Consider the following 22,757-nt stretch of genomic DNA (forward strand, 5'->3'; position numbering starts at 1 on the left):
AGGAAGATTTTTTTTCGGGGTAAAATCGTGCGCTTTCCTGCCGCAATTCCCGATGTAATTTACGCAGCAACGAAGAATATATAATGAGGGCCAAGAACGTGTGCTGGGACGACCATTTCAGGCGCTTTATCAGTTCTAGCTCTATGGTCTGGACTTTTGCCATAGAGTCTCTGGGGCCTAGAGCGACGCCACCTGGGAAACCATAGAGCCAAGCGCTGGTTCACCATCCCTTTGGGGGTCGTGGGGCTTGTAGTTCTCTCCTTTCCACAGCCAGCTATAGGTGACTTTGACACGGGGAGAGATTCAGCTGTTGCCGGAAGTTGGGACAGCTCGCCACTCTACCTCACAGCCTCTATGGTTCCACTTCCGATGCTCCCGGAAGTGCAACCGGCGCCTCGGATTCCAGGCCGAGATGGTGAGGTTCAAGAACAGGTGAGCGCAAGAATCACCGGCGGCCGGTTGGGGGGTTGTCCCTTGTGAGGTTCTCTTGCTAATCTGGGCTTAGCATCCTTTCCCATCTCTCTGACTACAACTCCCATCCTCCCCGCTCCTCGAGGCCGTAGCTTGCTCATCCCTCACAGGCACCGATGGTCTTGTTTGCTTGGCAGAGTTGAGTTGTCTGAAGCATTTTAGAAAAGGGCCCTGGGCTGAAAAACAAACAAACCCCCATCTTTCTTCTTTAAGGACATTATTATTTTTGGACCGTTTCAAGCAGGGAAGTTTCCGCGTCCTACAAGGTTCTTCGTCAGGCTGGCCACAGTTAATGGAGAAAGAGAAAAGCACCGAAAACTGTTTTCTCTCTAGATATTAAACCTTCCGCCTTTGTCGTTAAACTAAGGTTCCAAGATGGAGTTTGCAAAGTTAAATAGTAAACTCTGTGGTGTAGAGATGTTTCAGGTTTCAGTCCAAGGGATGTAAGATCAAGTGTCCCGTTCTGCCTCTAAAGACAGAAAGGGCTGCCAGTGACTCTGTTGATCTGACAACACAGTATTAAATGGTTTAGATTCAACTCAACGTTCTTGAAGGCCACTCAAAGCTTGCAGCTTCCTACCTCTGCCTTACCCAGCTATGTGGCAACTGCTCTTTAGTTTGGGTGCTTTCAAGACAAGATCCCTTTGTTCCGAGCATCACTTTCTCCTGCCGACTTCTCTCCCTCTCTACCTGTGCAGGTACTTCCTTTGCGAAATCATCTCTGAAGACCCGCGCTGCCGACAGTTCATTGAGGAGCGGACGGTACACAACACGGTGAAGAATGTTGTAGCGAAGATGTATGGAGACTTCGGGCTGGCCTGTTGCTCCATTGCTTTTACAGGTCTGGTTTCGTGGAGCCCTCCAGCGAGGGGCAGGCTGGGCCCTTCCTAACTTCTCTCTCTTTGGGGAAAATCTTGTCTGTGCTCCACATTTGGAAAACTCAGCACCCAAACCCTACTGTTGAGGTTGATAGCTTTGCCATCATAGTGTTTTGCATCTACAAGCCTCAGAGTTGCAAGGAGAAATTGGAATTCTTTTTGAAGGGTGGTGGTGTTCTAACTACACGCTTCTCCCTCCTTTATGTGAAGGCTGTGAAGCATCCAATTTGTTTGTTTTCTCTCTCTCTCCAGTAAAGTACCTCAACGCTTACACAGGAATCGTTCTTCTGTGCTGCCGAAAGGACTTCTATCGGCTCCTCTGGTCATCGCTTCCCTTTATCACTTACTTGGAAAACAGGAATCAATCTTGTCCATGTTCTTTTAACACTCTTCGTGTTGGGGGTGAGTGCTGTTCTTTGAAATTCTTTGCTTTTTAGAACTGCAAGTGTCTTGGTGGTCATCCCTTACGTCAAGAGTGCACTAGGCAAGCCTGCGAAATCTGACGTTCCTCGGTGGATTGGAATCCAGTTCAATTAGTTGATAAGGGCAGGGATATGTTGGCAGAACCAGTTCTGCACTCCTGACACGTCCTCTCCAAAAATTCATTTTTCCCTGCCCTTGTTCAGAGTTAGAAGTGTCTGGAGGTTCAGAATTCAGAACCTCAGAAGAGCCCTGTGCTGGATCTAACTTCCTGTCTCTCACCGTGGCCCCACCAGATGCCTCTGGGAGCACACGAGAGACAACGAGATCCTTGTCTCCTTAGAGTAAAGTGTCTAGAGTCTTTTTTTTCTTTTTAAAGAACAAACTTTCTTGAAGAACAATATACTGTATTTGAGAGGTGATTCGTCTTAAGACAGCATACATACAAATGGGGGCAGCAAAAACGGTGAGAGGCACAATATCTCGTCTGTGGTAGAAGCACCCTACTAATGTTGGCGTTATGAACCTGGCTCAGGGAGGAGCTTGCCTATGGAGAAAAGCCTTTCCCCACATTTTGTGGTAAGGGAGGTTGCCAGTACTTACACATATTAGTGATGACGGTGTGCAAACGCACAAACAGTGCCATGTCCCTGCAGGCTTGAAAATGGTACAGTATCCCAAAGGGCAGGGTGGTGGTGGGATTTTTCAGAATTAAATAACTTCCAGTTCAGGACCCTCAATGCCAGCAGGAGGTAAAGCAGACCCCCCCTTTTCCCTATGCCACTTCTCGAACCATTAGAAAAGTATCCTGCTGCATGGGGAAGCAGCCTCTGTTGGAACCCCTTCCCCCAGATACTGTTGTGAGTCGCAGTGAATCCTTGTGACTCCCAAGGTGACATCCATTGTCCCCTAATCTTCCCTTTAATTCTGTGATAGGTGCTCAGGTACTCTCTAGGTATTTTAGACTCCCTGACCACTTGGGCCGGGCCATACAAAACCCATCCAGAGAGCTTTCCTATTCGCTCTGTCGTTTTTGGTTAAAATACAGTGAATTCTATTAAAAAGAATTGACTAGTGTGCAGTTGTACACCTGGCTAAACTGTGAGTGGCAATACTGACTCCCAAGTGTTATTGACTCATCTGCTTAGACCTTCCATGTGCCATTTGCCAATACATTGAGTCAGCCTTTGAGGTAGTCTAGGATGTTCTGCTGTTTCTTATTCTGCTAGAAATACTTGTCCAAGGTTTCCTGCTAACAGCCTTTCACGTGGTCTCATCTTGACTGATGGCTCTCGCTTAGCTCTAGAAGGCAGTCTGAGGATGTAACTGTTCCCTCGGCTGCCAGGCTGCTGATCTCTTCCTTTCTCCCTCTCCCCCAGCGACCATACGCTCATGCCAGAAATTCCTAATTCAGTACAACCGGGACCAGCTGCTCTTGTTGCTGCGCAGCTGCACCAACGAAGGTAACAAACAACTATAACCTCTTACTTCCTAAAGCAAATCTAAAACCGAGAAAGAATTCCTCAGCGTCTATAGGAGTGTTTGTGCAAAGGATGTGGCCTCTTATCCTGAGACCGATACCAACAGGTCCAAATGGCAGAGAACACAAGAACATCCTGATGGTTTTGGCCATTTAATGGTGGAACAGGTTGCCTTGGGAGTGCCTCCCCCCTTTTTTGATTAGGTTTTCAGCAAAGGGCTGGGTGGCCCTTTGTAAGAGAGCCTGTAATAGTGGAGGATTTAGTGCATGACCAGGGACGTGGACTCCATGGTCTTCTGGGATCCCTTCCTACGCCTTGAATCTAGAGCAGCAGCTGTGGGGGGGGGGGCTTTATCTGCCCTGCACGGTTTTCTTCCCTCTGCCTCCACTTATGAAATCAAATGGGAACTTTATAGCAAGAACTTCATGACCCATCTCTGGTGGCAGAAATACTTTTAATTCTCAAATCATTTAAGGCTATATTGGAGACAGAAGGCAGCGAAATGTAGTAGACCCATGTTTTCTGTGCAGCTTTCAAGCTTAACCAACCTCTGCACACTCAATGTTCAGTAAAGATATCTGTGAAGATTCTCAGTCAGTTCATTAGAGATGGCATGGGTCATCTTGTGTCCTTCATCTGTGGTTTCTCAGTTGTGTTCTGGGGGACCTTGTAGACCCACGTAGAGAAAACCAACAGGGCTGAATAAGCTTCTTAGAAGGCAGCTAGCCCGGCCACTCCCGTTTCTCCTTTGTCGACTAGGCTCAATGCATCCAAAGCAGGTGGGAGCCACCAGTAGCCAGGCTGACTCAGGCATGATGGGGGTTATAGTCCAGCCTATCTAGAATGCCACCTTAGAGGCTTGAGCAGCACCTTGTGAAATCCGAGTGCACGGTCTTCAGCACCCATCATGTCCTGCTATGCATATGTGTGTCTCACTTGAACATTTCTTCAAACTTCTTACAGCAGACAGAGAAGCCATCCAGAAGTCCCTGCAGAGCTGCGCGCTTGTGGGAGAGCAGCCAACGGAGAGTAAAGACGAAGAGGACAGTGACGGCAGCACAGAGACGGCCTGAGGAATTCAATCCCGAGGCTTCTGTGAGAAAGCCAGCGCAATGGAGCTTATCATCTTGTTCTTGTCATTCCTTTTTAATGAGTCTTATATGCCACAGAGCAAAATATCTCTTATAGCAAAGGTTTCCTCGTCCAGTTTACTTTACAGAGGTCTGTAAAGCAACTTACTGCAACTTTCTTGGGCCCAAAGAATTGTGATGTAGGTCCGTATCCCATACTGTGCTTTATATTTAACTTCTGGGCAACAGCTGTTCCCCTGTGCTCCAGGTGTATATTCAGAAGGATACCAAGCAGAACTGGCACTTTTTTGCCTTTGAAGGGCTGCTGAGCCACAGCAAAGGTCAAGCAGGAGCTGCTTCCGATTGTGGGTGAAGCTTGTAGGTTTTTCTGTACTGCTCTGCCTCTCCCACACAGCTGCACGCGTGGGCACATGCATGAAGCAGAAGAGGGGAAGTTACTTCTGGAGAGGCAGCACCCATGGTAAGATGCCTTAACATCAGTTCGTTGTATCTGAGTCAACAGATTGTGTTATCTTTGAATACTTAATGAAATAAATCTGTTAAAGGCGCTGGTATCCTTTTGCTTTTGTTGCTGCTGCAGCAGCACATCAACACCTCTGAAAATGTGCACTTTCAAACTAACACTTTTAATGGCCAAAAGGTGATTTCAGACATAAATACAGGCATCGTTTTGGGGAATATGCTTTCACTGGAAACCGAGGTATCTGTTCTTTATGGCATAAGCTGATGCTGAAGTACTACTGCTAACAACTGTTCAAGTCTAGTTTTTTCAGAGGACAGTGGAAATTACGGATGGTGCTGCAGGTGCAGAGCGGAATAGGGCTGCATGCAGCCTTAAAAGTATTTGCACTACGTTTCCTGAGCTTTTCCGAGAGCCGTCTGAAGGCCATGGAAATCCTCCCCTCCAATCCCTTCAGCAGAAGTCAGTAACTTTAGTTCTTTTTGGGTTATCCCCCCGCCAGTTGCGTCTATGTTCATGCTGGCAGATGGCACCGTGCCCTGCTCTTCTCTCAGCACCACTTCCCCCTCAGCCCCTGGTCTAGTCATCTTCTCCAAGCCGATATGCTGGGTGCCTCCCATCGTTCACATACAGCATATACACCTGATGGGACCTGTAATCTTCCGAAGGTGCCTTGGCTGGGGAAGGCTGATCTAGCTTAACAATGGCCACCACGGTTCTGATTGATGTTTCTACTTGGTTATTCAGAGTGGCAGGATGAAACAGTGTGTTCTTTCTTCATCCTGACAAAGCACAATCAGGGGCAATGAATGATAAATGAAGGCCAGCTGCTGGATAGCTCAGTGGTCTAGGTATCTGGCTGTGGAGCCTGGGGTTGGGAGTTTGATTCTCCCCACTGGGCCTTCTTGACAGGGGCTGGACGTGATGATCCACAGGGTGCCTTCCGGCTTTGCAGTTCTCAGGTGATGATATAAAGAGCAGCTGTAACATGGGACCTGCAGCCCACTTAGATCTAGTCTGGTTGTTTCCTTTAAAACTAACAGAGACCACTGCCACCCCCACCCACTAAAATGGCTCTGGGCAGCACCCTCCTCCTCATTGAAGAAAGGTGGAAAGACAGCTGTGCCCTCTCAAGCCGGCACTGGTTAATACAGGAGATGGCTGCGAATGCAGAACAAGCCATCAGTCGGTGCTACAAAGGGAGAGGGCTAGGCCTGAAACTTTTTGATAACTGGGAATGAGCTACAACTGGAAACACATTGTTCTTGTGCATATGGTTTTTATTGCAACTATTTGCCTCTGCTGGTATAGTACACCAAAGTTCCTTGTATTCAACAGAATTGACACTTCTTAGCAGTAATTAGTTTTAGATCAAGCCACCACAAGCAGTGCAGAAGGAGACAACTTCTCAGAAGAAAGAAAAATGAAAAGAAAAACAAAGAAGGCTGAAGAAATGGGGGCAAACAGTATGTATGCACATAACACAACCCAAGTTGAATCCCAGAACCAAGCAAACGGAAAACTACTGCATTCAGGTACTCTCACCTCAGCCGGCCTGTCTGCACAACTCACCTGTTCTGTGCAAAGGGAAACACGTTTGTAAAGTCTTTGTAAAGTAATCAAATTTAGCACCAAAATGCCGTGAACCACACCCCGAAGTGCAGGGCAAAATTTCCTCTTGTTTGGCTGAACACAGCATCCTTGTGAACTCTGCAGAGGGTGCACAGATGTCCTGCAGTCCTTCGGCCCTTTGGGCAAAACCCCAAGTGGTTTCTCTGTCACCTTCTCTACCCTTTCTAAGACATTCAATTTAGATGGGTGTAGCCATCGGCATAGGCTCTACATGCACTTATCTGCCATTGCCCGGTTCCAGGAAGTTGCCAGCAAGCAGGCAACGCAAGGCCTTGCAGCCATTAGCCTCGTTTCCCCACAGGCTGAAAACCTTCACAGCAAAGCCCTCCGTCTCTGCGGTTTCTCCCACGGCCGGACGACAAACTAGGAGTTAAGCGTGGCACAACTGTGGAACTTTGGCTGTGGATCTGTGATTCAAGACCTTTGTTTGGGTATGAAGAAGTGGACCAAACGCATGGTTATTTTCAGTCCCTAGCGCAACCCCAAGTCCCAGAAACAGACTTAATTCTGCTCCAATTTAAATACTTTTATCTATAGCAGCAAAAACACAAAAGCAAACCAAAGAAACCAGGATAAGGGATCTGTTCGTTAGTAGGGTCACTTTGTATGAACCACCGAAGTGCTGAAGAGCAGCTTCTGCTTCTGCTTCTTTTTCTTGCCTTTTTTATCCTCTGAAAAGGGAGGGGAAAAAAAAAACAGTCAAGCCTTAGGCTGTTGAGAAGGGTGCCAAATTTGATGAGTTACTTCTTTTCCAGTCGTAACACACAAGGAGCCATCCTCTAACTGCCTGGCAGCTGTTTTTTCCTCAACTTCTTAAGGGAGGGCAGGAGACTGACAACGAAGGGAGCCACTGTTGGAGCCAGGATGGGCCACGGGTGCTCCTTCCTGCTGAGAAGTATCCTGATGCTGGCAACTTGGCTAGTCACGCTACCTGCGGGATCACGGACCGTTCCAGAGAGCGGACTTTGAGGCATAAGGTCTGAGGCTCAATTCTTGGGAGCCTCCCAGTGCTGGCCAAGCATTAGATCCATGGTACAGCATCGAACACGCCTGCAAACCACATGCCTGCTGAAGGCATAAAAGTGTGCTACTTATGTACCGCTCCATAGTACTTAAAAGTTCTCTCTGGGTGGCTTACTATTTAATTATGCAGGCTACACATTGCTGGGTAATCAGTTTACCAACCTTGGAAGGCTGAATCGACCTCAAGTCAGCTAGCTGGGATTGAGCCCAGGTTGTGAGCAGAGTTTTGGCTGCAGGGCTGCAGTTTATGCACTGTGCCGTGAGTGGTTCAAGTCAGAGCATTCTGCCGCTAAAACTATATAACAGACTCTCTGGAGTACATCCAAAATATTTCCCCCACATTAGACTAAAGGTTTTATTCCTGTCCTGTGCTTCAGCATTTCTACATTACACCAGAACTTGCTCCGCAGCGCTTGGCCTGGCCATTGTCCCCTATGAGCCACTGCTTGGGGCTCTGGAAGCCAGGAAGATGGAGCGGTACAACTGGATCGCCCGCCCAGAGTCCCAAGGCTGACCCTTTCCCCCCTTCACTCACCCAAGTGGTGGCCAGAAGTGGACGGCTTGTCCAGTTTCAGGAAAGCTGCCTCGATCGCTTGGCTGAAGGAGTTCTGGAAACTAGGCACAGAGACACGGTCCGAGTTGTCGCTCTCCCCGCCGCTGTCTACTGGTGCAGGAGGGCCCAGGGTGGGGGCCTCCTCTGGAAGAAACCAACGGGGTTTAGATCACCAAAGGGATGGAACACCCCTCTATCACAACATGGAGCCCTCCTACAGCACCCTCCTACAGAAAGCCAGTGACTGGCTCCGATGGGGCCATGGGCCTTTTCGGCTGCCTCAAATTATTATCACCTATACATCATTTTAATGTACTCCACTGTGGCTGGAATTTGACTTTATTTTCATTTTCCAGGGGCTAAAAGAGAGGGAGACTAATTCTACAATTAACTCTGCACAATCCCCTCCACCTTGGCGACCCAAAGCCACCAAAGGGTGTTGGGCTCACCTTTCTTCTTTGCCTGAGAATTGTTCCAGGTTTCTGGCTTCGCTTTCCCGGCTCTCAGCATCTGCGAAAAGAAAGGGAATCAGAACTAGGAGCCACACTGGTCACCTCACCTCAAAAGGCAGGAAAATGCTACAGATGTGCCACCAAAGAAGACTAATTCAAAGAAGCATGGTATCTGACTTCTAAACAAATGGAAGGCAGCCTGAGATAAAGCACATTTTAATACAGCACGGCTGCTAACTGCACTGCCAATTAAACTTTCGCAAATTTTTGCTAAGCAACGAAGTCCATTTTATACTCTCAACTTCTGTTTGGTTTATCTGCCAAGTCACCGATTTGCTTGAGGCACCAGGAGACATTTCAGGGTAGGGGATGCAGTAAGAATGTCTGAAGTCAGAATTCAGCCACATCATGTTTCCTATTTCAATAATGCAAGAGGCTTGGTTTTCCAAATTTGGCTTATTACATTTAAGAATTTCGCTGAGGGTTGTTGATTTAGCTATGGGCTGAACCCAGTTGCAGCCAGAGCATGGATTCCCCTCAAGACAGAACAGTATGATTTTGAATGATATTGAAGTAACATGTTCATTGAAGCAGGTTAATAAACCACGTCAGACGATGTAAGCCATTTTTGAAAACTTTTTTTTGGCTGAAAGGCAGTTTGCAAAACAGGAGGCAGAACCGAAGGTTCTTGTATTAAGCACTAAGGGGGTCCCCCAAACAATGCTGCTGCCTGGAGCCACACACCTGGGCAAAGGACGGGAGCCCAAGATCCTCCTCCAGGTTCCCGAGACAGAAGGAAGGGCTGACAGGACTAGCGGCAGGTGACCCGAGAGTTAAGAGAGGTTCTGCAACGAGAAAAGCCACACATTGGATGCAAGCCGTTTCTGCTGAAAATGCAGGGCCGTGAGAACTGGGTTCCCCAAACCACACACGCCTCCCAGTTCTTCTACCGTCTACTGGGTCTCAAGGCTTGCATGCGTCTCTCACCCAGTTTTCTGTACAGCCAGAGAAGCCTCTTACTTCTGACAGCTGTTTTTTAGTTGTTTCTCTGCCTCGCCTGTGGAAGTGTTTTCTGTCCAGTACTTGCAGGTATTTGCCCCCACCCCGTGGATGCAAACACAGAAGCTGCCACTGGGCTGAAGCAGCTGAGGGATGGACGGACTGACTACTTACTCGCTCATTCAACTTTTACACCACATTGTCTTGTGGCCTTGCGAACTACACTGGGCGGCTTCCAGCAGTAAAATAAACAAAGAACAAATCCCACCCAAACCAAAAATAGAAATCTGTAGCAAAACAACAGATCTAAAAATCAAGATGGTGACAACAGACAAGATAAAGGTTACAGGATATAACTCTCAAAATAAAAGTAAATGACCAAGAGTTGTAAGGGGAAAATGTCCCGAAATGTCTCCATGAAAAGCCAAGTTTTTATGTGCTTCCTGACTATGAGGAGGGAAGGGGCCTGGGCGCTCCTCTGCAGGCACAGACCATTCTATAAAGGGGATATTGAGGGAAACAACACAGGGGTCAGTGAACTGCGGCTTTCAGCCCCTCCCTCACCTGGCTGAGTCACGGAGCTTCTACCGACCGAAGACAGCAGAGTGCTGCTCTGTGCCTCCTGGCCATCAGGTTCTGCTGAACAGGCGCTGAAAGCAGGAAACTGCTGTAGATTCTCTAATGCGATACGGACCTCTGGATCTAGAAAAAGCCAAAAGAGAACATATTTTGGATCTCTACGACGGATCAATTCGCTTGGGCCAGCAGCACATCATTTAAAAGGTCCGGGTCCATTCAAGACCTGGCCATGCCCTTGTGAATATGATGTTCTTCTTTTCAGAAGAGGCTCAAAGCAATCCTTGGAAGAGTCTCACCAGGGCTGATCCCACCCTCTCCTGGTTCTGCTATGGGAGACCTGCCGCTTACTTACATTTGCCTTGCTTTTTGTTTTCTTCCATTTCAATTCTACGTTCCCGGCGTCGCTCGTCACGAGCTTTCTTCTGTCTGAGGCGCTTCCTTTTTTCAATGTCATCTAAAAGCCACAGGATGAGATCCGAGGTGAGACTGGCAGCTAACAGCACAAATTCTTTTCGGGCTAACTTCCTCCCCCTTGCTCTGGCCTGGGCTCAGGCAGCCACATGGAGACTGTAGTGCAAGAACAAGCATGAGGACAGGTTTCCTGGGGAAAAGAGAACTCTTATTGGCTCACCTGAAAACATCTCCAGGGTTTCCCTGGAAATGAACGGAGGCTTCAAAGCCAGTTCGCAGATGCTGAACTCGCAGGTGAGGGGCAGATGACACAGGTAACGATGGCGCTGCCGCACATCCTGCAGGCGAGAATTCAGGGTTAGAGGGAACCGGCCAAGAGGCCCTGCACGTACTTCCTCCCACCCTAAAGTCACCGGTGCACAGGATGCTGGTGAGTTTCAACCAACGGCGTCTTGCTTCATCTCTACCACCTCCTCTGTATTCACAGTGGCAGGAGTGACCCTGAATGAAGCTTAGCGGTGCCAGTCATCTGCTTTTCTGTCTTTCTTTTTTTAAGTACAAAAACCTTCTAAGCGTATCCAAAACTACTACTGACATACTGCAACAGGGCTACAGCCAGACTGTTGACTAGAACTAGTTACAGGAAGCACACAATTCCCTTGTTCTAACCTCTTCACTGATAAATTTTTAAGCACAACTCAAAGTACTAGTTTAAAGCACCACAAGGCTTGGGGGTGGCGGATTTCAGCTAACTGGAGGACCACACTCTCGGGAGCGTACGCCCGCCGAGCAATGATCTCTCTCGTTCTGCCACCTGTATAGGCATGTTTGGTGGTGGTGGTGGGAGACCATAAGAAAGGCCTCCGTGGGTGGCTGTTTCCAGCATGTGGGACGGCCTTGCAAGGGAGGGGAGGGATGCCCACCCACACCATCCCTCACCCACACCATCCCTCCTTCCCTTTCTCTATTCCAGGAGGCTTCTGGTGACTGATTGCAAAGGAAAGGTCTCTTAACAGATCTGTGCTGTGCTTCTTTACAAGAGCCGGACCAAGCATTTCCACTCAGTGTTTTCAATATTACCATTTGTCTAATGGCATCTTAACAAGACCATGTTTTGGATGTTTTTACGTTCTTTATTTATGTCTCTGTGCTATGTTCTTTATCTGTACACGCTTCAGGCTTGTGTGTGTGCCCTTTTGTCTTCCAGTTCTGCGAGGAAGACCAAATCAAATGCATTTGATATCATCAAATATATTTGGCGGAAAATGAGCAGCTGCTAACTTAAGCCATCTTTTCATAAGGTGGTGGCAGGAGAGGTGAGTCATGCAACTCCCCGAGTCCTCCTCCAAGCCGGAAGGGCTTTTCTCACCTCCGTCATGGAGTGGCCAGATATTTCCACCACGGTGGCAGTGATCTTCTCCGGACTGTTCTCCAGGCTGCCGTACTCCTGGATCAGGCAGCGCACATTCACGGGGTGAAGATACAGGCACTGCCCATCCTCGGCTAGAGATAAGAGAAAAGACGACACAGGACAACAGCAATATTACTGAAAGTACAAAGAGTGGTTTCAGAAAGATTTATTCCATGCCTAGCTCTGGGCTCCTGTACACCCAGTGGCAGGGCATTTCACAGGTTGGACATCATCCTGCTTCCATCAGCCACTTCAAAATTCTAGCAGGGATGGTGGCTTGCAGGAAAAGCACCCTGTCGGAACCAACAGATCAGTAAAACTTTCAGCACGCTGTCCCTTTTTTTTGAACAGAAACCCAAATTGGCCTCAAACCAATTTCCAAACTGCAGAATTAACCATGGATTGCCTTGCAGAACAACTATAAATTCATTTAACTCTGCAGTAAAAAAATCTAATCAAGTCAACTGATAGGTCTGTGTGTGGCACACTTAGCTAAATAATCCAATGGACAAAGAATACAGATTTGTTGTACATTCCTGACTTTGGATTCCCTATGGGAAGAAAGGGGGCATATAAATAAACAGGTATTACTTCTCCGGACTGATTTCTGCCCTTTTTACATGGGTGTCTCTCCTTTTCAAAGACCCCTCAATGTTTTGCAACTGCTCTGCATGTTTCAGCCCTCATTGCCACCCCCACCCCCCCAGTCTTGAAAAGTTTTTAGAAAACCTGATCTTCTCAAGAACATCTCTGGCATCTGACTCACCTTGGTAGAAGTAGTAGAAAGGAGAGCTGCTTGGGTGGCCGCAGCTGAGAGCCCTCTTAGGTTTTTCTGGAGCAGGTTCAGCCGCACTGCTGCTTGCCCTCTCACTTCCGCCTGCCAGGTCCTTGCCAGAATCTTTTGCAACCTCAGCCACCGCCCCCTCTTCTATTTCAGAGGCAGGCGGAGCAGCCTGTGCAGAATCCACCGGAGGAGACTCCAGGATTTCTTCATCAAATGCAGAAATATACCGCACAACACACTGTTGTGACAGGAGAATACAGTTAGCCTCCATCGTTCTCACCCGACTCACCCGAGAATATCTCCCTTCTCACTAAAAGCATCTTTGTCACCACCTCAAGAGGAAACTGGAATTTACGGGAGCCACTCCAGAGAAGAGGAGTCTGGTTTAAGATCCCGAACATGCATCAGTACTTGAGTTACATTTGTTCTGTCTGCAGTGACCCGGACGGTAGGCAAGCAGAGAAGGCTGCATTGGAAGAGCGCTCAAACCCTTCTTACCTTCTCCTCTTGGGAGGTCACTGTGGTTGCTTCTCTGTCAGACACCTCTCTCACAACTAATTCCTCCACAGCTGCTGGGGTGCTTGCAGCATCGCTGCCTTGATTTCCATCAGACATCAAGCTGCCCTCTCGATCCTGAAAGCCATACGAGATATTTTTATATCTGATTAAATGTAGTCTGTTAATGAATGCCGTATTATGAATCAGGAAAACCCACAGATCCCTTCCTCCCGGACTCTATCCTGCAAGATTCCACTGCCGTTTTTTTACCTTCAGCTCTTGAATGGCTGCCTCAATGAAACAGGCTTCAGGGGTGTCCTTGTCTTCCTCGTACTGACGCAGAAGTGCGGCCTTCTCCTCCAAGATCACTTGCTGCCGCACCTGAGCCTTGGAGGCCACGAGAAGCTTGGAATACTGGCTGTGTTCCTCATCTGCATACACACACACAGAGAGAGAAAAGCTGGGTGAAGATCCCCAGTGGGATCCCGGCAAGCATCAGCCTGGGCATCCCACGAGCCAACCTACGATTCGTGGCCCATTTCAGTGGTTCTGAACTTTTGGTCCTCCTGTTCGTTTGGACTTCCGGGGCCAGAAAGTGCAGCTGGCAATGTCTCGAAGTTTAAATCCCCCAAACAGGGCAGGCTTTTTGGCCCACGGATCTCCCTGACACGCTTACAAGGCCAGGCTGTGAGGGGGAGAAACTGCAGCAGACATTAACTTAGGACCATTGTCAGCAAACCTACATAACAACAACCATCCCTGGCGCCAGCTGCCTGGTCCAATTTGTCTTCCATCCCAGAGAGCCATTGCCCCGATCTACTTCAGTGTGGCTCCTTTGCCTATGAAGAGGCCCTTCTGCAGGACAACTCCATAGAAGCAGAGGGCAGCTGCCTTCTACAGACACGGCACATCAATTCCCAATCAGAGAGTCCCTGATGGATTGCAACTACAGGTCCCAACATCCCTGATGGTTTACCATGATGGCTGGGGCTTCATGCAGTCATCCCATGCATCCTTAGGTGACAATGGCTGAAATCCTATTGTCACCTAAGGTTTAAGGCCGTGCAACAAGGAAGACATTATCACCTGGCAACATTCAAGTTTAATCCAATCCAATCTAACACTTCCTATCCCCCTAGAGATCCCTTTTGCTCTGGGAAACCTTGGGGAGCCTTGGGCTGGGAGGGTTGGGTGGGTGGGTGTTAGCTTTAACTATCAGAAAATCACTGCCAGCAGTTCCACTCAGGTGCTGCTATCGCCCGCAATGATTTTTCAATATTAAAGGCTTTCTCAGAGCAAAAAGGAATCCCGAGGGAGCCTCGAAGCCTGAAAAGGTGTGGTAGAAAGCTTTAAATGAAATGAAAAGCAGGATTAACATCTCCAGCTGATGACATCACCACCGTTCACATGGCAAAAGGATTTCATCCAATATATCCTACCTTTCTGGGGATGGGGAGGGGAGAGAGGCACTCAAGGCCACAAGAACCTTGACACTCACCTCCCAGGTGAATGGGCTGCTCCACATGTGTCGGCTTTGACTTTGGCAAGGCTACCAAGATCCCTTTTTCCCGCCTCATCAGCTGCATCGTAATCGTATCGCCAATGGCATACTGATGGGTTTCTAGGGCAATGACGCTGGAAAGAAAAAAGGGGAAACAGTGACGGGCGGCTGGCCGTTCCATCAGAAGGCGGAGGATGTATCGCTCCAGGGAACCTCCTTACCTTTTCAGGTCCTTCTTGTGAATAGAGCTGTAGCAGATGGGGCACTTGCTCCAGGTCTTCTCACTCAGAGAGAGATAGTGCAGGATGCACGCCCAGCAGAAAATGTGCCCACAGCGAGTGATCTTGGCAGCGGTGGGTGGATATAAGCATATCGGGCAGGAGGGCACCTCGTGGCTGCAAATCCGCTGGGGAGGGCAACAGAAACCAATTGGCTATCCGAACAGCAGGGCATGAGCAATTTAGCCCCTTATGCAGTCGGATAAAGTTAAAAATATTTATATCACATCATACCTTTCTACTTTGGAAGGCCACTGAGGCAGGTTACAAGTGAGAATAAAAATATTTACAATAAAATCTGCCTAACTCTAACAGCAACAGTAAAAATGCACACACAGAGAGAGTGCTTTACTGACAGGCTCTGGAAATATGCAATTCCAAAGCTTATTAACCCTCAATCTTTGCACATAAACAAAGCTGAACTTTTTGACACGTTGGTTTCAGAGGGCAAGAAAAGGGCAAATTGCCATAGATCTGTGACATAAGCTTTAACCTAGTCCATTCTTACTAACCACTTGCTCCACAAAGTCCCAATTGACCAAGGTGTCTGGGTCGGTGAAATGAACAGTGTAGTCCTGGTCATCGCACACCACAAACTGGCAGCTGGAAAGTAAACAAGAAACGGATGAGTCACCTACAGTAATTACCTAAAAGAGAATTGAGAGGGTCGGCTATCCAGTGGCTGGGATCGTAATCATCTAATCTGTTTTACCAGGGGTTTTATTCATGGGATAACAAAGGCTATGGAAACAGCACTAGAACCAGAGCCTTTGGATCAAAGGCAGGCAGATTTCTCTATCCAGAGAATGATAAAGGCAACTCACTTGGCCTGTAAGAACAGCTCCTTGTTGAAAGGCTTGTTTCCCCATCGGTTCCTCTTCCCCCACGAGCCCCGGCCACTCCCATCAAAATGGCTTCCTTGGCCACGAGGTTCAAAGGTGAAATTCAACAAGTGATTCAGATTAATCTTCTTGGGACCTGATAATTGGGCAGGACTAAACTCTGCCCGTTGGGCCTCTGCTACCTGGGAAGACAACAGGGGAGTCAGAATGTACTAATAATGTAGATATATGTTTTAAAAAATGCTGGAAGACTACTGAGATGTGTTTTTGCACTGAAATGTACATAAGACCACTTCCAACTTGTAAGAAAATGGCTCAGATGCCAACGAACAACTCTCTACAACAGCTTCCTTCCACCGATATGGCCTGCTTTCTAAATTTAATCTTACGTGTCTCATTTTGGGGAGGCACGACCCTATAACTCCTAATAATCCCCTACATGAATATGCACAAGCCTAGCAAAGGTTTATTACAAAGACTTCTGCACCAGATGGTTCATTCAGTCCAGAGTAAGTTGAAATAAGATACAGCAACATTCCATCTAGTGGTTAATTGATTCTTACTCCGTAACAAGTAACACCAAACAAATAAACAAGTTTGAAGAAATAATACAAATAAAATACAAGCCAAATTGTATAAATAAATTAGAAGACTTTTATCTGATATCATATCATTGCTCCTCACCAAACTTTTAACTACTATACATTCTATGTTATGAATTGCGAAATGCCACCAACTTGGTCTTTTCAAGTGAACATGAAGCGAGAGAATTCTCAGTATTTGTCAGAGAGCAACAGATTGGCCAGAGGTGAAGACAGGAACGCAACATATCCGCCACCTAGAGTGGTCGTTCAACTAGATAGGCGGGGTATAAATAAATAAATATCCGTGAAACTCAGAAGACGTGTTGTAGCGCATTTCTCTACAGTGGTTACCCTCCTTCCACCGGCTTAGACTCGAGAATAGGATAAAAATCATCCATCTTCACAGTTTGCATAACATCTCACTACAAAAGGAGATGGTATCATCAACCCATCACTTGGTGCTCGAAAGATACATCCTTACCTCTTCCCGTCTTCCACCATTAAAAGGAGAACTAAAAGGTTTTCCGCCGCTGCCACCCTGCCCTCCTCTCTGAGGAGGCACCTTGTTAAAAGTTTTGCTTTTCTGTGAAGTGGAGCGACGGGACTGACTGGTGCAGTTCTCATTTTTGGGATATGAAGTTTCTCGCTTACGATTATAACGCTGTCTGGATCCATTTCCACTTTTTCCATCTGGAAAAAAGAGATAAAGCTAATAAAGCACTGAGACGGGACAATGAAATACGTTAGTACCCTTCATGAAAACCAAAAGCAATTTCTGCTGCATCAAAACCACAACCAGCCACCAAGATAAAAACCCAGGGAAAGAGTTTCAGGCTACCTACAACTGGAAGATCTAGATATACAACAGGTGGCATGATCAGTTAATAGAAGGAAGCCTAAAGTATTTCCAATGGCTTGTTAGAGCAACTGACATGTCAGACGCCTGTGTGAGTAAAACGATGCTTGTTTGAGAAGGTCCTGCCCCTCATGTTCCCACCAGTTACAAGAAGCAATGAGGGAAAGACCTAGAGAGAGGCAAGCCTGAGTTTTGAAAGTGAACATCACAGCCATTCCAGCCTTCCTTGGTAGGGAGCTCCAAAATCTGGGAGCTGCCCGAGATGGACCTCTCTTCCTCATGTCTCCAGCAGATGGAAAGTGGGGTGGTAACAGGATCCAGAGAAAGGTCTCCATTGATGATCTGAGGCCCAGAGAGACTCACATGGGAGAATGTGGTCTTTCAAATGGCCTGGCCTCAAGTCATCCTGGGCTTGATAATTTGCACCCAGTACTCTGCCATGCAGCCATAAAGAGACCTCCAGCTAGTGAAGGCGCTCTAACAAGACAGAGTGCTACATTCTCTGTAACTAGACCTGGTCAATGATTTGAAAACCACATTCTGGATCACATGATATTTCTAAGTACTTCTCAAAGGAAGACCTAACTAAAGCACATTAAGAGTAATCCAAAGGGGATAGAACTAAAGCCTGTGTCGTTGTGAGCAGATTAGATGCCTCCAGGAACTCACTGGAGCTGGTACACTAATCTCAGCTACACAAACACAACTCTCAAGACACAACTGAAACTTGGGAATGCAGATTCAAGACCCCAACTAGGGGCATACCCAAACCGAGTCTTGAAGAGGAGGATGATCCCCATGTAAGACAGCTTGAACACTTGTTCCTCAGCCTTTTGAATGATCAGGAACACCTTTGTCTGATTGTTCAATGTGCTCTTTTTTGTCTAATCCGCTACCAACACCAGACACCAAATGTGAACAAGAACAACTCCCTGAGAGTTAGGCAGACCGGAGATGCACTGGTGACACCATTCCCTCAAAGTCCTAATCACCTTTCCCTACTGACCCTATATTAAGTAGCAAGGGCTGGGGGGAGGGGGGGACAGACTCCTGAGGAACAGTAAAGGTCAGTGGTCACAGTGCTGAGCAGAAGCTCCCTCACAACACCACCTCCTGAAATTATCCCCCAGAGATTATGCAAAACGGAGCATCCCCATGCCATCCTAGATGCCTCAAGAGATACAGCAGCCCATGCTGCTGAAAGCTGCCAGGAGGTTCAGCAGAATCAAGAGACTCAGATTTCCCCAAATTTTTAAAACTTTCCTTCAACTAGCTGCTGCTGCAGATCATCCCCTAAAGTGAACAAAGATTCTCTGTACCCTTGGCACAGCCTTTGAGAACAATAGCGATTTGCCCCATTTGTTAAGAATATTTTTGTTGATATTTCTGCTGGGAAAATATTGGAAGTTTTAAACTTTGGAACTGTTTCTGTGTGCTTCTGTCGGCTCAGAGCAGGTTTAGACATGCACTCAGCAAGTCAGATTTCATGTAAACAGTGCACTGTAATGCTAGTTACTCTTGTTCTGTTGAGGAGATGAGTTGCCACCAAAATGTTTACTGTGAAAGATGTAGAGTAAGGAAGAAAGAAGAGCTCTATCAGGCTGGCTAGAGACCCGGATACTCCACCTTGAATTTCAGCACAGAAGGCAGGCTGAATAACACAGAAACATTTCCTTATGAATCAAGGGATATGATACAAACGATAGATCTGATCTCCCCATGTAGCTATCCACCAGAAGACTATAGTGTTGAATATTTTCACTTACCCAGGATGCCTCAATTTTGTGTGTAAAAAGCTGCTGTTACCATTCCTTCCCCAAAAAAATACCTAAGGTTTTTCCAGCCAGTTTTCTCTGCAAGAAAAGTTTTGTTGCACAAATAATGTTGTATTTCTAAAAACCTTCAAAAGGCTGACGTCTGACATGGGCCAATCAAGAGGTCAACAGCAGTGCAGAAGCAGAACTGTCACAGTGACCTTAACAGGATTGGAGAATTACGTCATCATACTATCATCAGCCATTTGCACTCTTGGGTACACAGGTCATAATCAGTGCCTCCACACATGTCCCATAGAAGTTAAAAGCAGTATGTGCTCCACCCAGCCTTCTATCACCACTGCATTCTTCAGCAGCAATAACCAGCAATTACTTCAGCATAACTTGTGTTGCTGTGTGATGCCAAATTGCTTCTCACTTGTAGTAACCTTAACAGGGTTTTCGTGGCATGTGAGATATATAAACACTAGCTTATCCTTACTACCACCCTCCTCAGACATTCATTGTTCAAGAAGGGATTTGAATTCCTGAGTCCTAGACCAACTTTTTATCTACTATACAATACTGATTATCAGCAAAATCAATCAACACAGAACACAGCACCTTAATTTTGTTTTAAAATGTGTGGGAACACCTCGGATGCAATCATCTGGATTCAAGATCAATTTCAGCAGCGAATCTTCAAACCCTAAAGACTAACTTTCCTACCAAAGAGTTGGTGCAAACATGACACAAGTAGGATGAAGAAAGACTCCCACCAGAAAAATGTGACTGAAAAAAAATTGACTACAGCACAGGAACCTTTCCTTAGAACCGAACACACTGCCTTAATGCTTCAAAGACACAAACCTGCAGCACTTTATATTAACTCAGAGATATTTAGCTGGCTGGATAGTTCCGCGGTTTAAGCGTTCGGCTGCTGACCCAGTGGTTGGGAGTCTGATTCCCCCATGGGGCCTTCCGTGAGAAGAGCCAGCCTGTGTAGCCTCGGGCAAAAACTGCACAATCCAGGACAACTCTTTAAGGAGGAGCTGGTATGAATACATATCCTCTACATCCAGAGAAGCAGACTGCAGTCTTTAACAGCTCATGAGAAAGACAGAGCAGGTTATCTCAAAGATGACATAACACAATTGTTTTCGCTCACACCCCCTCACCCTTCACTCACAATGGGAGATGTAGGGTAGAAGGACAAGACTGAAGTAAACAAAGCTATTTCTAAGTCAGTGTGGGCAAAGTGGAGAAGGACTGAGGCTGCAGTACATGGCCTCTGAAACCTCTTTTATGGGCCCTGCCACCTCCATTATGAAGTTCCTGGAGAGATAGTTCTTTTAAATAAGGGCATAGAAACGTCCTCCACCTCAAACCATGTTAACATTTCTCAAAATGTGAAGCAAGCTTTTGATTACTTCCTCTTCCTTATTGCATTTGTGGGCTGTAATTGTTTCACAATCCTGACAGTTTGTTTAGGCTTCCCAGACCAACACCTCCCTGTGCCAAAAACGTACACGAACACCCCGGCTCCTGAGCCTCTCCACCCAAATGTCAGGTGACAGAGGGGATTTCTGCACTTACAAACTTGCTGCCTAATATAATTCTACTTGGCATTGGCAACCATTTTATATTTCTGATTCTTTATGAGTTATTTTATTCGTAGATATTCTACTGCCTATTTATGTTCACGTGAATTTTTCATTGGGTCTGTTGGGGTGCGCGACAGGGTCTCTTGTGCACTTTGAGTGATTGTGATCAGTTTGCTAGTGTGTGTGTGTGCACATATAAACATATACCAACACACACACATCAGTACATAATCAGACAGGTGATAGACAGCTGTATTAATACGTCGCTTGCAAGAAAGCCAACACAGAGGGTTAAAAGCTCCTCATCTTTGGACAGAGGCTCCGAGGGGTGGGTGGGGGGAAGCGTCCTCCTTCCCAGAAGGCTATGCGGGGCGACCTGTCCTTCTCGGACTACAACTCCCATGACAACCCGGTGAGCCTCCAAAAAACAAACACCCCAACAACGCCATCCCAAGACAATCCCTTCCGCCTTTCCGTCCCGTTCCCCACCCCCCCGCCTGGCGGGGCCCACAGAGTCGGACTCCCTCCCTTCTCTTCCTTCTCCTCCTCACCGCTTTTCGGTTTGGACTCTCCCCCGGCGGGGCCCGCGGAGTTAGAGCGGGGCGGCGGCCCTTTCCCTCCGGCGGCGGAGGAGGCCGAGGAGGAGGAGGCCGGGCCGGGCCCAGCGCCGCCGCTGCCGCAGGGGTTGCTCTTGTCCATCCTGTCGCCGGCGAGGCTGCTGCTGCTGGGGGTCGGGGCTGCGGCAGAGGCTGAGGCGGGCGGGACGAGCGGCCTCCGGAGCATCCACGGGCGCCGCGGGCCAGGCGCGGCGGAGCGGGGCGAAGGCGGGCGCGAGCGGGGGGCCGGGGCGTCGTCGGCAGCGGCCGGAGCCCAGGCTCATGGCCCGGCGGCGGGGTCGGCGCGGCGGAAGGGTCTCGGGCCCCTTCATGGCGACATCTTCTCCGCGGCTCCGCCCGGACCAGGGAAGGAAAAGGAGCTCCGAGGTGGACGGATGGGCAGGCCGGCCGGCCGGCGGGCGGGCAGGCAGGCGGGGAAGGAGGCCTCACGTAGGCCCCAGGCGGAGAGGGCCCCGCCGCTGACGGAGGAGCGAGCGAACTCGGAGCCCCTGCCTGCCCACCCGCCCGCAGGCCCGGGCCTGGCCCCGACTCGAGTGTCGCCGCCCAAGGGAACCGCCTCCCCCGGGCCGCCGCCGCCTCAGAACCGCCGCCTCGGCCTCGCCGCCGCCGCCGCTGCCTCGTAATGGCGACGAATCGCCCTCAGCAGTGGCCCGAAAAAGGCCCGGATGAAGCTATTTATAGGGAGGGCGGGGCCGTCTTCGCTCCCAAAGGATGCCGGGAACTACGCCCATCTCCGGTGGGTTTTCTGTTTCTTTTTCCAGTAGAAACCACAACTCCCACAATGCACTAGGCGGTCGGGTCGCTTTCTATTGGGCGGCGTATAAAGACGGTCTTTTAAAGGGAGAGCGCAGGACAGAGATTAAAAAACAAACCGGCGGAGGATGTTCACGCTGCTCAGAGTGACGGCTGGGCCGGGCAGGCGGGGTAAAAGCGCAAGCAATAGAATAAATTAATGTTGCACGATGCTTAAGGACTCTGGAGACATTAAAAATGACCAACGGAGAGGCGACTGAACCATCTTTATTCACATCACTGTGTTTTACACCATTTAAAATTATGGGCGTCCATGAAATATCAGTAAAATTAAAACAAATGTGCTTAATTAGACTGTTTTTGACCAGAAGCAGGCGTTGCCTTGGCCATTTGCTAGATTTTCTTTTGTGCAGGTAAATTGCGTGCACCCGAGTGTTGCCTTGATTGAGTTTTTCTAGAAGTTGAGTCATGGCAACTGGAGTTCTTCTTAGGTTGAAACGCTTGGCTACTCATCCAAGTAGCTTCTTCAGTCTTGATTCTCTCTATGAAGTGACCTCCACTTAATGAGCAATAATAAAATATTTATTAGACGACCAGCTGCTTCCTTGACATGGAGAATGGAATGCGCAATAAATAATGAGCATCGAGGAGGTGTGTTGTGTTGCGCATTTCTCCCCCTTATCTATAATAATTGCACACTACCGGAAGGAAAATCACAGCTGGAAAAAAATAACTTCCTTGGGGATACAGCATAGCCAGGTTGCAGTCAGAGACGCTGTACTACTTGTCATCGGAAAAAATTAACTTTTTCATTCTCCGTGGGAA

The 22,757-nt window shown here is 48.0% G+C and overlaps 2 protein-coding genes across 2 annotated transcripts; one reads left to right on the top strand and one right to left on the bottom strand.

The window, feature by feature from the left end:
- The first annotated feature begins 274 nt into the window (after positions 1–274).
- Positions 275–4,889, top strand: POP5 (POP5 ribonuclease P/MRP subunit). The gene is made up of 5 exons (XM_020799140.3): positions 275–432; positions 1,170–1,312; positions 1,602–1,751; positions 3,149–3,232; positions 4,214–4,889. Exons 1-5 carry the CDS (start codon positions 413–415, stop codon positions 4,321–4,323), a joined length of 507 nt encoding a protein of 168 aa, XP_020654799.3. The 5' UTR covers positions 275–412; the 3' UTR covers positions 4,324–4,889.
- Positions 4,890–6,060: 1,171 nt separating this feature from the next.
- On the bottom strand, positions 6,061–21,486 carry RNF10 (ring finger protein 10). Its single transcript, XM_020799107.3, has 17 exons — positions 21,114–21,486; positions 16,830–17,038; positions 15,747–15,946; positions 15,435–15,525; positions 14,866–15,050; positions 14,642–14,778; positions 13,414–13,574; positions 13,144–13,278; positions 12,628–12,883; positions 11,820–11,953; positions 10,671–10,788; positions 10,392–10,493; positions 10,025–10,162; positions 9,206–9,306; positions 8,459–8,519; positions 7,992–8,153; positions 6,061–7,104 (listed from the first exon to the last, which is right to left on the bottom strand). Exons 1-17 carry the CDS (start codon positions 21,343–21,345, stop codon positions 7,031–7,033), a joined length of 2,496 nt encoding a protein of 831 aa, XP_020654766.3. The 5' UTR covers positions 21,346–21,486; the 3' UTR covers positions 6,061–7,030.
- Between the last annotated feature and the right edge of the window lie 1,271 nt (positions 21,487–22,757).

The sequence above is a fragment of the Pogona vitticeps genome, chromosome 14 (assembly GCF_051106095.1).
Source record: "Pogona vitticeps strain Pit_001003342236 chromosome 14, PviZW2.1, whole genome shotgun sequence".
NCBI classification, from domain to species: Eukaryota; Metazoa; Chordata; class Lepidosauria; order Squamata; family Agamidae; genus Pogona; species Pogona vitticeps.

Bases quoted from the DNA above. Each gene is read 5' to 3' on its own strand.
- POP5 (XM_020799140.3), top strand. From the start codon at position 413: ATGGTGAGGTTCAAGAACAG. The intron at 1,313-1,601 runs GTCTGGTTTCGT...CTCTCTCTCCAG, and splicing joins TTGCTCCATTGCTTTTACAG to TAAAGTACCTCAACGCTTAC. The intron at 3,233-4,213 runs GTAACAAACAAC...AACTTCTTACAG, and splicing joins GCGCAGCTGCACCAACGAAG to CAGACAGAGAAGCCATCCAG.
- RNF10 (XM_020799107.3), bottom strand. From the start codon at position 21,345: ATGCTCCGGAGGCCGCTCGTCCCGCCCGCCTCAGCCTCTGCCGCAGCC. The intron at 13,575-14,641 runs GTGAGTGTCAAG...GTGTGTATGCAG, and splicing joins GCAGCCCATTCACCTGGGAG to ATGAGGAACACAGCCAGTAT. The intron at 10,789-11,819 runs GTGAGAAAAGCC...TCTCGCCTGCAG, and splicing joins CTGGCCACTCCATGACGGAG to GATGTGCGGCAGCGCCATCG.